General features: G+C 43.0%; 1 protein-coding gene across 3 annotated transcripts in view; it reads left to right on the top strand.

Moving 5' to 3' along the window:
• PLCXD3 (phosphatidylinositol specific phospholipase C X domain containing 3) overlaps positions 1 to 14,215 on the top strand; it is a 91,706-nt gene that overhangs the window by 51,343 nt on the left and 26,148 nt on the right. For all 3 annotated transcript variants that reach the window (XM_080575041.1, XM_080575040.1, XM_080575039.1), the window contains exon 2: positions 3,231 to 3,939. In XM_080575041.1, the coding sequence (XP_080431167.1) occupies positions 3,231 to 3,939 (709 nt within the window). The remainder of the gene's footprint in view (positions 1 to 3,230; positions 3,940 to 14,215) is intronic.

Below are 14,215 nucleotides of genomic sequence, written 5' to 3'. Positions count from 1 at the left end.
CGCCTGTAATGGTTTCTTGGGTAGACAAATGCCATCACTCCGAACGTCCCCCCTTCCTCCTTTGTTCCCCCAGCTTTTATTGCTGAGCACGGCACCACACAGTGTGGGACACCCCTTCGGCGAGCCTGGGCCAGCTGTCCTGGCCCTGTTCCCTCCCAGCTCCTGGTGCACCCCCAGCCCCTCATCACTGGCAGGGCAGCACGAGGAGCTGAAACGTCCTGGGCTCTGTGTGAGCACTGCTCAACAGCAACCAAAACATTGCCATGTTATCACCACTGTTTTCATCACAAAGCACAGCATCATACAACATACCAGCCTCTATGAAGACAACTGACTTTAATCCCAGCCAAAAACAGGACAACCCTGCATCCTTTCTTTATAGGAGCAGAGATCTGGCTATGCAGAGAGCTGACAAGTCCACTTCCCAGTGGCAAAGGAGTACGAGAGTGTCCCTGTGTACCAAAGCAAGACTGGAAAGAAAGCTGCTTGCTTAAAACAAGTGTATGTCCATACAGGATCCTCTCGTTACCAGGAACATAGTGATTTGGGACATGGCAGTACAAAAGGTCATACACTAATTTGCTCTGCCAGGTGTAAGGATTTTGAATTTCCCAGAGTTAGGCGAGCAAGCTGGCTCAGACGGGAGTGCAGGTTGAAGGCAGAAGGAATACAAATGAGTGCATGATGAGAATAAATATTCAAAAGACCTGATCAAACTACTTATACATGTGGAAAGAGAAAAACATTTGCTGTTTTTCTTTCAGTCAGGAGGAACCTTTACATACTTTGGAAGAGCTCAGCTCACATCAGTTCTTTTTGTTGTAAACCAAGTTTAATTAAGCTTTATTTTCTCTTTGTGGAATTTAGTGGGTCCTTCCTGTTCTAGTCACAAAATACGGACTTTCTCAGTGTCCTGTGTCTTCTTCTCTGTACCTTGCACCCACTGTGAAATTTCACCCAATTTTTAGATTCAAACATGTGCATGAAGCCCTTAATTAAGAAAAAAAAAATGTAGCCTATCCTGCTTGTAATGGTCTGTAGCTTCTATCTACGATGTTTCCCCTCTGCCCCCCACCCCATGTTCTGTGTTAGTGATAGCTGGTAGCTGCCAGCTGTCAAGTTTTCCACCTTAGTTTTATGCCCTGAGAACTGTGCTGCTTCTCTTGACTTCAGCAGATTTAAGTAGTGCTTGGCACAGTATACATTGCATATTGGCTGTGGTGGTCAAGCTTAGCTGCCTCTTCTGCAACTGCAGATTCCCAGAGGCTACAGAACTGACAATAAAGGGCAAATGGTTTAATTAATCTTACTACCATTTGGGGCCCACTGCTGCAATCAGTTATTCTTGTTTGTACATATATACCTATTCTGACGTAAATCCTACTGAAATCAAAGGAACGTCAGTGGACAAAGTGAAGAGTTTGCAAGATCCGTCCTTGATAATATCAATAACTACGCTTTGTTTTCAACAGGACTGGATTTACTTTGATTTCTAGATTAGTGCAGGTTACATTGAGCAGAACGTTTAATGTATCTCATTGATTTTTCACTGTTGAAACATAAGTCGCTGCTCTAATCATTTGTTTTACCATTAAAATTCTGTATGCAGATCTGGCCCCTTGGGATATCAGTGTGTAACAAGATAGTCCGTGATCTAATCAGGTGCTGTGAAGAATATGGTATTGCTTCAACACATAGCAGTAGAAAGCTTCATCAAAATGAAAAACTTATCTAATATTAGTAAAATGCAGTTCAAAGAGACAACTGTGGAAAGCAGGGGTGTACAAAATTTTAAGACGTTTCTCAGATTAAACAAAGCAAAATTCAAGCCAGAGTTTAAGATGATTTGTCATGACTCCACTTATTGTTAAAGAAGAAAATTTTACAGCTGTCACTTCAGTTTATAGGGTTTGTTCCAGCTCAGTTAAAATAGCATCGCCATCAGAAATGACTGACTAGCAGGATTTCGCTAATGTGATACGTATTTGTCACAGCATGAGTGCCTTGGAAAGTGATTTTGAAAAGCACCTAAAAAAGCATCAATAGCAGAAGACACGACTTGTTCTCTGAACTCCTTTTGATGCTTGGAGTTGAGTCTCTGAGTGCTTAGCACTACAGTCCGTTTTGGAGATGCGAGTCGTGCTGATCTTGGAGGAGTTCTGCAAGTGGTGTGGCGCAGGCAGAGGAGCAGACCTCCTTTCCTTGCTGTGGTGACTCTGAGCAACAGCATCCTCCACCGCTGGGACAGTGAGACTGGTCAGACGGTCTGTGTAGATTGGAGAAAGCTGGTAGTAGACAAGGATGATAGCATCTCCTAGGGTGAGCTTATCCCTCCATAAAGCAAGGCAAAGTCCCTTACGGAGAACTATCATGTTTTTGCAGATGTCCAAAGCATTAGCATTATCAGCTTCATTCATGTAAAGATCTAAAGGCTTGTTAAAATAAGTGTGTGGCTTTTTTTTAATGGACATACCTTGACATAAAGAGAATTTTGCAGAGCAAATTGTCTTAGGTATTTTTGTATGCAACTACCTTATGCTGTAGAAAATGGCAACCTCTTTACATAGGTATGTTAAATAGTAGTTCTGTTCTTGTTGAAGGCACACGATGAAGTTGCTGTGTTTTAGCAGAGAAACATAATGCTGTCCTTAGCTCTGTTTCATTTATGTAACGAGGGAAATCAAAGAATTTTAGAGGTATATTTATGAAGGAAAACAGCATTTAGTAATCTTACTGATGACCAGATGAGACTTGAAATAAAGGTCAGAAAGGTTACATGTCCTGGCATTTTTCAACTCAAGTAAAAGTGTGTGTTTTTTTCTTCAGTTCTGTAAACTAGACAGTGCACGATTCAGTGTGGAGGGCCAGATTCTCATCTTCTTGTTGGCTCTAGGGATTTGTTACATGTCTGACTTTGCTGGAATTACATCAGGCTTGTTTTGACGTTCAGAGCCCTCTGAGTTAAGTGGGATAAAAGGCGTAAGAGCTAAAAGAGTGAGGGAGAGCCCAGATAAGCTGTAAAGCAGGCACTGCCTTTCAGTCATGTTCCTGTGAAGCTCTGGTGGGTAAATGCTGCCAGGCAAAGGTTGTGTATTGAGAAAAAGGACAGGGGAGGAGTTTGTTGTCAAGTAATGGTACAGGTCAGAAAATTACATTCAGTAAAAAAGAATCACTAATGCCTTCTAACATGTAAATCCAATATTGATTATTTTCCTTTGTTGTGTTTTTAGGGTCTCATGACTCCTTTAGCTTCTACATTGATGAAGCCTCTCCGGTTGGGCCTGAACAGCCAGAAACGGTCCAGAATTTTGTGTCTGTTTTTGGGACTGTAGCTAAAAAGCTGATGAGGAAGTGGTTGGCTACACAGACCATGAACTTCACCAGCCAGCTGGGGGCAGGCATTCGGTATTTTGATCTTAGGATTTCCACCAAGCCAAGAGACCCAGACAACGAACTCTACTTTGCTCACGGCTTATTCAGTGCCAAAGTCAAGGAGGGCCTGGAAGAGATCAATGCATTTCTTGCTGACCACCCAAAAGAAGTGGTCTTCTTGGACTTCAATCATTTCTATGGGATGCAGAAATATCATCATGAAAAGCTTGTCCAAATGCTCAAGGACACGTATGGAAACAAAATGTGTCCTGCTATATTTGCCCATGAAGTAAGCCTCCAGTACCTGTGGGAAAAGGAACACCAAGTGCTGGTTTTTTATCACAGCCCAGTGGCTCTCGAGGTACCATTTCTTTGGCCAGGCCAGATGATGCCAGCTCCATGGGCAAACACAACAGATCCGGAAAAACTGATTCAGTTCCTCCAGGCATCAATCACTGAAAGAAGAAAGAAGGGCTCCTTTTTTATTTCTCAAGTAGTGCTGACACCAAAGGCTAGTACAGTGGTGAAAGGGGTTGCTAGTGGTCTCAGAGAAACAATCACAGAAAGGTAAGTTCCTGGTGGGTGACGTTTGCTGACCGTGCTGAATGTGTGTCAGAAATGCTGCTTTTTCTAATTTATTTTCAAGAAACTCCATCTGTTTTTACCATGCTACTGTGACTAAGAGTCAGAACTTGGGCATAATCCTAATGTATTTGGTGAAACGTGTTTAAGGAGGAGCTTTTGTATCTCAAAAGAAAATCTGGCACTAACTCATCATGAAATCATATGGATTGGCTTGACGTTCATTTACCTGAAGGCAGATGTTTTGGGGTTTTTTTGAATGTGGTTTGTCACCATAGGCACTGATCATTTTACCTCAGATTTCCTCACTGGCTGTGGACAAATTTGTCTGAACAGAACAGTTCAGTTGCAAGGGAACCATAAAAACCATCTAGTCCCTCTGCCTGACCACTTCAGGGCTAACCAAAAGTTAAAGCATTTTATTGAGGACATTATCCAAATGCCTCTTGAACACTGAGAAGAATGGGGGGTAATGACCACTTCCCTAGGAAGCCTGTTCCAATGTTTGACCACCTTCAGAGTAAAGAATGTCCAGTCTGAACCTCCCCTGGTGCTGCTTTGTGCTGTTCCCTTGTGTCCTGTGATCAGTTCCCAGGGAGCAGAGACTGGCACCTCCCTCTCTGCCTCCCCTCCTCAGGAAGCTGCAGAGAGCAATGAGGCCACCTCTGAGCCTCCTTTTCTCCAGACTGGACAACCCAAGTGTCCTCAGCCTCTCCTCACAGGACATGCCTTCCAGCCCTGTTACCAGCTTTGTTTCCCTCCTCTGGAGGGCATGCCTTCAAGTATCTTAATGCCCTTTTTTTACTGTGGAGCTCAGAACTGAATACAATATTTAAGTTTAGGCTGCACTGAGTTTATTTAAGTCTGTTTTATGCACCAGGCCTCGGGTACTCAGTAAATCATTTTTCTTTCATTTTGGCTTGTTAGCAAAGTCTTGACAGTGCAGAATTTTGCATCCTTTACTATCCTTATACACCTTAAGGATGCATGACTTCTTTCTGCATATGATCATACACTATATCAGCTGTCAAGACACCATTAGGGTGCATTTGCCTTCTAACAGCCCTTTGATTATCATACAGAATTTCTTGAGGAAAGAAACTCTGGAGACCAGTGTAGAGGTTGTGTATTTGGAATGCTGTGTTGGCAGGCCATTGGCTGTTACATTGCAAAACGTCTGTGCAAGACTTGCATTATTTATACTGTTCTGACTTTGATAAATCACAGCCAATTTTCAGCTTAAAGGCATGTATGTGCGACTATGTTCTTGACAACTTGCTAGGAAACCTGAAATTTAATGCTAAAGCACAAGAGCTTTTTTTTTTCCCTTAGAAAAAAGGAATGAAAAAAAAAATACAGACAGGAAAAATATATAACGGGGATGAATGGCCTGCTAATGTTCTGCTATCTGGTTGGAGGTGCCTGTACCAGGAATGTCTGTCTACTGGGAGCACTGTCCTCTTCTCTGTGATGAATGGCACAGTGTCTATGACACTGTGAAGACATCCTGAGAAGAAAACATGCCTCACTTTCGAGAAGGATTGAACTGTTTTCATGACAGCTTTCCCAAGTGACTGTTAACTAGGAAAAACAGGGACACATGTTACCTGAAAAGACAAAGTGGTGACACAAATGGTTTTATAGGCAGTTGAATATGATTCACAAATGCTTGTGTGACTGTACTTGCAGGTGTGTGTATATCCTCCATTAATGTTTTTATAGACTCCTTTGGGTTGTGTGTTTCTCTTAGTGGTGAATCTGAAGAACACTTCTTAGAACTGAAATCCCACTTTGCCAGTGGGTTTTACTGTTAAACACTCACCTCATTGTTCAGGGATTTCTTTTCTCTGATAAACATCTTTCTGAGTGTTCTTTAGAACATGAAGTAGCACAATTGAGAAACAACCAGGTTCATCTTAAAACTTGCTGCATTAATGGAATAGCCAGTTAAAAAAACTTTTTTTCCCCTCTGGCTCATAAAGTGCTTCCTTGAAGCTGTTTGAAAAAATAAAAGGTTCAAATGGTTTCTGGATATGTTTGTCTAAGCTCTGAATGATTTGTATTTGAACTCTCAGTATGCTCTTGTCCACAGCAAATTTAGAGATTACAACTAAACCACTTGAAATGTTAGTAAATAATTGGGCAGGAATACCTGGCAGTGTTGGTTTTTTCCAAATTGCAACTGAGATTTTCACGTGAGCCCTAAGTGTGTAATCATATCTGCTTCATGGATACTTTTTTTTTGTCTTTGCATGGCTCTTTTAACCATCGCAAAAGAAATGGACTTTGAAAATCATTTCCAGAGCTGGTATGGAAATTGAAATCCTAGTAGTTGTTTAAAAAAATACATATGATGCGTGAAGACACAGGCTTGAAATATGTGTTAAACTACACAGAAACAGAGCTTGTATATTGAGTTAACTGCTCTGAAAGTAAACATCAAGTGTACTCAAAACTGCTCCTTAATGTGATGATGATCCTGTTAAAAATAAATAGATGAGCAATTAAGGGTGGAATACAACTAGTGGAATTTACAGAATTCTCTCCAATCTCACTGCATTAATAGAACAGTAACTTAAAAGTATGTAATCCATACTAAAGGAGTCAGGGTATATGTTCCAGCTGCACTGTGTTTGCTGCTTTGAACCATCTAATGATTATTCATGGAGACATTATCCTGTCCTTTTCAGAATGAGTACACACGTCAGATCCCATTATTGTGTCCAGGTAGATTGCACATGTGCTATCTGGCAGTTGCTGCAAACACGTATAGATTTTTATACTACTTTCTGCTTTTTAATAAATGTTGACAAAGAGCTTTGCAGCGTGTTGCTTTTGGACACAGTTTTGTAACTGTACCTGGCGAGGTTTTTTTTTCCTCACATTGAATTTTGGAACATTGAATTTGCGATGTAAATATGGAACAAGGCTGAATTTTCATATATTTTTTTTCCCCTAAATGAAATACTATATTTAAAAAATGTTCCTTTTCAGCATTTTCAAATAAAACCTTTGCTTGCCTGTTTTTTTCCCCCTCATTTTAACAGTGGTCACTGTCACTTACTTATCTACTTAATTCTGAGACCAGAACAAAGTTCGGATCCTTGTGGATACAATAAGACGTATCAGATTTTCATCTCTGAAATTGTTCGCTACTGATGAGATTATTTAAGATTGCAAGAACAATGGTTTGAGAGGGAGGATGTGGTTTCTGTCAGCTGCAGCATCTGTCAGTCCAGGAAAACTGCAAGCAGACACCGTGCAGCGAACCATGCTCCTTTCTGTTGCTTTGCAGCTCATGTCGCATGAAGGAGCACGGTGGAATATTCCTCTGTAGCCAACAAACTGGCCAGGCTGGCAGCTCTTCGGTGTGGCTGCTTGTGGTGTAGGCCCACCTGCTCCAACTGCAGTGTTGCAGTCTCCTGAGGTGGTGTTGCTCGTGCCTTTCCAGATTGTTCCTGACCCTGTTCCCCACTGCACCGTGTCTGAGGTCCTGCACCTGGGCCGGGGCAATCCCAAGCACCGATACAGGCTGGGCAGAGAATGGATTGAGAGCAGCCCTGAGGAGAAGGACCTGGTGGTGTTGGTTGACGAGAAGCTTGGCATGAGCCAGCAGTGTGTGCCTGCAGCCCAGAAGGCCAACTGCGTCCTGGGCTGCACCAACAGAGGGGTGGGCAGCAGGTGGAGGGAGGGGATGGTGCCCCTCTGCTCTGTCCTTGTGAGGCCCCACCTGCAGTGCTGCGTCCTGGTCTGGGGCCCCCAGCACGAGAAGGACATGGATGTATTAGAACGAGTCCAGAGGAGGACCACAAGGATGATCAGAGGGCTGGAGCACCTCTCCTACGGAGGCAGGCTGAGGGAGCTGGGGTTGTTCAGCCCGGGGAAGAGAAGGCTCCTGGGGGACCTCACAGCGGCCTGTCAATACCTAAAGGGGGCCTACAGGAAAGCTGGGGAGGGACTCTTTGTCAGGGAGTGTAGTGATAGGACAAAGGGAAATGGCTTTTAAACTAAAAGAGGGTAGATTTAGATTAAATATTTGGAAGGAGGAAGCTCTTTCCTATGAGGGTGGTGAGGCTCAGGTTTCCCAGAGAATCTGTGGATGCCCCATCCCTGGAAGTGCTCAAGACATTGAGAAGCCTGGTCCGGTGGGAGGTGTTCCTGCCCGTGGCAGGGGTGTTGGAATTAGGTGGTTGTTAAGGCCCCTTAACCCAAATCATTCTGTGATTCTGTTTTTTACTGATTAACTTTGCTCATAGGTGTGGCTGCTGTCCCCACTCAGTGGGATAATAATTGAAAGAAAAAGAAATGAAAAAGTCATCAAGCTTTCTATCCTGCACAAATACAGGGGGAAAAGTTTTCTCATGAGCTCTCCCCAGGACCACGGATCATCATTACAGAACTTCATTACACAGCTTTTATCTTTGTTACTTGAATAAGGAGACTCACTTGCATGCACGTACGTTACGTTCTTGGATTTGATGAAAACTTGGAGGACTAACAATATGTTTTCAGGCTTAACATTCTGTCATGCACAGTTTACGTGCCAAGAAGTACTCTTTGATTAGCAAACAGTATGTACCAAATGAATTACATTCCCTCTGCTTATTGAATTAACTTCACAGTGAGGGAGCTGCCTTTAGTACATCTGAAAGACAGTTGTGAAACAACCTTTTGATGCGTGTAGAGCTGTTGCTTATATTAATGTAGTTTGCTTTCTGATTTGTAGTGAAATTACTAATTTTATCTCTGACTGGTAAATGACACCGGAGACAAGTATTTTATTCTCTTTGTTGTCTCTGGTTGAATGATACTGAAGAATAACAGATCTTGTTTAGAGAACAGAAGAATCTTGAGATACTTTTAAAGCTTTTGAGGAGTGGAAGATGAACACAGCCTATTGTCCCCCTTGATTTCCAAATTAATCTGTAAGGATAATGTTCCCTACAGCTCACATGTGACTAAATCCTTGCCCACCATGCTAAAGCTTCCCCCTTAGCAACCAAAGCAAAAAAAAAAAAATAAAATATATATATATATATCCTGCAAAGGGGAACGTTTGAAGTGGAGGCAAAGCATAGGCAGCATTAATAACGGGTGGTAAGTAGGACACAGAAGCTGTCTGGAGAAAAGCCATCTCTGGGTGCAGTCATAAACTAAGCAGGGTCAGATTTAGCTAGCAAATAGGTAGATATTAAAAGAAAAATAATCCCTGAAATTGCAAGAAGTGGGATTTGGGGGACAGCTACAGAGGGTGCATTCCTCCTCCAGGCCATATCTCATCCAGCTTAATTTTTGAGGGTTTCTGTGTTGCTGGGTGAGTGAGAGTTTGTTGTTTTGGATCCACACTTGGTACTGACTGTTGATGTTTTTAAATTATGTAGAAAAACAAATATTGGAAATGGCAACTGTATTTTGCTAATTGCGTGAGTGCACTTCCTCCTTGTAGTCTTGATGTCTGTCGATGTTATGGGCAGCCTGAGAGCAGCAATTTCAAATGAGCTGTTTGGCTTTAGTTCTCAGCAACCCATGGCACAGAGGCTGTGTGAGCTCTTAAACTGCCAGGAGGCAAGAGCAGACCCAGTCCCTCACTAAGCATGCTAGGCCATCATTATGTCATTATTTTTGACTTCGGAGGCAACTCTTCCTCTTTTTTTTTTTTTTTTTTTCACTTTCCAGAAGGCACAAACTATCATTACTATGGACTTTATCAGTTTGCTGTGCAATGCAGCCAAATCCTTAGTGTTTCTATTCCTCAAATTACTTTTCTAGCCCTTCCTCAGAGAAAGCAGTCTCTAGGTTTGCGCACAGACCAGCATGATGAGACCTTGCTGTCAGCTGAAGCATCTCGCTGCCACATCAATGGTCCTCCACAGTAAAATCTAGAATGGTCCGTGTATATTCATCTGGTTTTACTGACAGATGTTTTAGTGGTATTTCATCACTGGAGCATCGGTGTGCACAAGGATTTTAGTATAATGATCCTTTGGGAGGTGCTGGCTGGTTGTGTCTGATGGGTTTGTCTGGTCACGAACCTGGGATAGTATTAAAATACCACAAAATACAAGAGCACGGGATTTTTAATAACCTTATTACATACTAATATAGATCTAAGTGCATATTAGTAGCCTCTGGGATTTAGTCCAGAACGGAAGGTGACATGGTGGTCACCAGCTCGACCACCCACTTAATTGGTGGCTTGGCTTTGGGGTTTTGGGGGATGTTTTTGTTTTTCCTCATAGTCTTTTCCTTGACTTGGCTTGCTTGTAACTTGTTAGGCACCAAAACACCTGTTTGCAGTCCTGGTGTGTGCTGGGTGGCTGCTCATAAAGATATTTTATGTGATGCTATCATCACACTCTCCAAGTACAGTCTGACCCTGTGTATACAGAAAACAGCAAGTGTTTTTCAGCATGTAGAGTAAATGCTCATTCTCCCAGCACTGCTGCTGTGTGCTGTCACTAATATCTACTTGTCTCAAAGACTTCATGCTTCAATCTGCACGGCAGCTCTAGTGAAATTGCAAATGGCTCATTAAGTCGGTTGGGTTTTCTTTGATCTTTCTGACATTACTCAGATAACTACGGAAGTTCTACAACTAATAGATGCTAACAAGTACTGACCCTGGGGGAAAATGCGTTTGCTTGTACAGAGTCTGGGTCTGCCTGTCTGCTTTGTACCTCATGGTGAAGGGAACAGTTCCTTGACAGGTTGGTCCTTCTCTTTGTTTGTAGGGTACAAAATGAGCACAGCGATTTACACAAACAAGCCTTTCCAGGGTTACTCACAAGGAGGCTTTCAAGCTGATAATGAAATTCTGTAATACAAAGACTCTTAATATGAACTGGGGTGAATAAAAGCTCAGCGGGTATAAAAACATTCATGTCTCTGTGTTGTATTAGCACTTGCATACTTCAAAGCACTGCCTTCAAGACTGCGTAAGTAAGTAGAACAATAGGGGCATTGTGGTCACTTCCTAAGCAGAGAACCGGGCAGTTCTTGATGCATTCACGGTATTTTTGGAAGTTTGAGCAGTTCCTTGTATCTGCTGTATGTTTCTGGAGTGGTAGGATGTGGAGGGTGAGTTGTCAAAAACTTCCCGTCAGCTCTTAAAATCCTGTTGCACCTGCTGTATCATTCGGGATGCATTAGGGCAATTCTCAGCAAGCTCCAAGGCAATGGAGGAGGGTTTTCGAGGGTAATCTAGAGAGAATGCATCCACACTCTCACTAGAGAAGTCACTTGCCTATCTCCAGCTTCTGCAGTGGCTGTTTCCAGACTTGGGTGGTAGGCTAAGGAACCTTCAGCTGTGGAAACCCCCGGGATCCATTATCTGTCCTGGTTTTATGGACTGTTGTGATAGGGAAGAAGGCAGGGATGGGAGCTAAATAGTCTGAAAGCATGTACTGTCAAGAGAGCAGAGACGCTGATCTCTGGCAGTAACACTAGCGACAGAAGGTACTGGCACTTACATTAAAATGTCTGAACTCTCTTTGAGGTTAGGAGAGGAAGAGTGAAGTGTTTGTCTCACCAGAAAACAGCTGTAAATGAGGAAGATGAGCCTCCCGTCTGAGAAGAAGACTGCCAGACTGGTCTAAGTTTTCTGGAAATTACTCCAAGCCTAAAATTAATTTTATTAAATGCTGACCCATGCTTGCAAACAGCCTTCCCGGACTGAATGAGTAATTAGACATGCAGGATATAGCCAGAGATGTGGCTATATGTGTATTAGCTATATAGCCATATGTGCCACATATATAGCCATATAGCTGTATGTGTTGGTACAAAACATACAGGGAAGGCAATAAGAGATTGTGGCAATGTGGTGATGCATTGGTACAAATAAAGTGGCTGGAACAGGGGGAGTGGAAAAGGACTTGGCAAATAGGAAAGCCAGCCAGGCAGAAGGTCTTGGTGATACACCAAGATCCAGAACTTGCATAGGCTAAGCTTGAAAATGTTCATCCTGTTTTTATAAAACTTTTTCTCTAAAACTTTACTCCTAGGCAAAAGCTTCATTATTCTATTCTCTTCCAGGATTAATTTTTTTTTGTGGCTAAGCTACAAAGTTCATGTAATAGGAGATTATAAGAGTATGTCTATAGTTACAATGATAACATTGCACATACTGTCCCAGGCTGTACTGTTGCTTCAACAGAGCACAAGCTATTATAGTAAAATGTCTCAGTATTTATCTCAGATGCTAAGGAAAATAATAAAAGACATGTCTTTGAGACACTGAATGATCATGCAGTGGGATCTGACCTTTGGCAAGATTTGGATGTTGTAGCTGTTGATCTGAGAGTTTTTGTAACTAAGCAACTGTCATCTGGAAGGTATTAGATCAAAAAATAGTATAAAGGCATGAAGAAGACTGAGTGGTTCAAGTCAGAGTCATGGTGACATGCTGGCACTTTTGCACTGAAATTTTTTGTTTTCTGAGTTGTAGCACAAAGGAGTAGTTACCATCACTCTTTTCATATTGGATATTAAAACTTGCTTAGCTTTATCTTTCAAGTAGTGCCGTCGTGCTCTCAGTTGTACCAACAAGCACTTTTGTGTAGGAAATCAAGAACTGATCCAGATCTTGGGTGATACAGCTCCTTGATTTTGCTGCTGGCCAGTGACGGGGGACAGCCATGGACCTTTATTTCCTCCCTACTTGGATTTACAAACTCTGAAGTCAGAAACTGACTTCTCTCTCCTTTTACAGTGAAAGCAATTGAAATCAGGGCTCCTAGACAATGTTGTAATCCCCCAAAAATCATGCAGGTAGTAGTGTACTTCATTGTTCGAGCACCTGGGAAAGGATCGTTCTAGCCAGTGCATTTGGTACCTTGTTTGCCAAGGTTTGAGCACCAGCAGGACTTTTTTCAAGAGTTAATTCGTTATGGCTTGGCCCCGTATTGCTGCTTGCCAGAACTTCTTGGAAGGAACTGAGGACATGGCAACCTGACTCCCCACTGCCGTTTGCAGAGAGCATGGGGTGAGCATGGTCACCATCAGCTCTTCGGGGGCATTACCCCCTGTGCCAAGGGGCTGGCATCTGCCTCCGCTCAGGATTGCTCCTGTGGCCTCCTTTCCCTGGCCTCCTTTCGCCATTTCCCTGCTTTCCACTCTTTCTGCTTTGTTTTCAATTTCTTCCTCTTGACCATTGCAGGCAGTTGTTCCAGCAAGTTTCATTTCTGCTTCAGTTGCATGGATGGCGATGATTGGGATTTGGACAATTAAGATGAAATAATTAAATCTGAAACCAGAGTGTTACTGGTTTCAGTGGTGCCACTGGGTGGAATTAAGGAAAGGGGGGTTCATTCCCAGAGGCGTTGTTTCAGGCTGCCATCGGGTGATGGGCAGGTGGTCCTGCGGGTCATTAAGCTAAATGTGTGTTCAGGCCAGCGCTGCTTCTCTGAGGAGTATGACCGCATGGCATGGCAAGTGTCTGTGCCTGGTTCATCCCTTCTGTCAAACATCCTTCTGTGGCAGTGACAGGGCAGGACTCACCTGGCAGGGATGGACAAGGTCATCGCGAAGGCATCGGAAATGAAGTGCCCTGAGAGCCGCTCTCTCGCCCTTGTTTAATGCCATGATCAGGAAGTTCTTTTGAGCCTGCTGCTAATCCTGGATCAGAAAGCATTTGGTTGATAATGGTCTCTCACCTCGTGGTGCTTGCTGCTGGCTCCCTCTCTCCCTCAGTGTGTCGTGCTATTCGTTTCTGGCTGCATGAAAACAGAGAAGATGTAAATGCAACCGGTTAGCTTCTTTCTTGGTGGAAAACTTCCTTCTTTGAGAGCTCCAGTCTGAGGAGCATTTGTGGAAATAGGAAATCATATGGTGAGCATCTGGGTGTTTTTCTTGTAAGCTGTTTCTCATGAGAGTTACAGGTAGGTTGCTTCTTAGAAAAATATTTGCCATCTCAGGCAGGACTTTATTCTGTAGTAACTCTGGAAATGCACTGTATGGACTGATCACAGGCTCACTTACTGTAATTCCCTCTCAGAAACCTCTGGGCTTCTCTCCTGCTTGCAGCCATCACCGACCTTACAGCCAGGGTTGACCATACCAGCTGCCTGCTCCTGCACTGAGCAGCTCTTCTCAGGGTATGCCTCTTCTGAGATGCAGACTCACAGCAGCTGGCAGGGAAATCATGCTTTATTCATTTATCTGTTTTTGTTGTTGTCAGTTGTTTGCATTTTTTTCTTTGCCTTTTTTTTTTTTCTTTAGGTGAGGTTTGTGTGTGTCTTACTCCAGGCCCATGCTTGTGAGC

The sequence above is a fragment of the Anser brachyrhynchus genome, assembly GCF_964034855.1.
Source record: "Anser brachyrhynchus genome assembly, chromosome: Z".
NCBI classification, from domain to species: domain Eukaryota; kingdom Metazoa; phylum Chordata; class Aves; order Anseriformes; family Anatidae; genus Anser; species Anser brachyrhynchus.
Note: the sequence above shows the minus strand (reverse complement) of the source record. Positions and strands in the feature narration are given on the sequence as shown.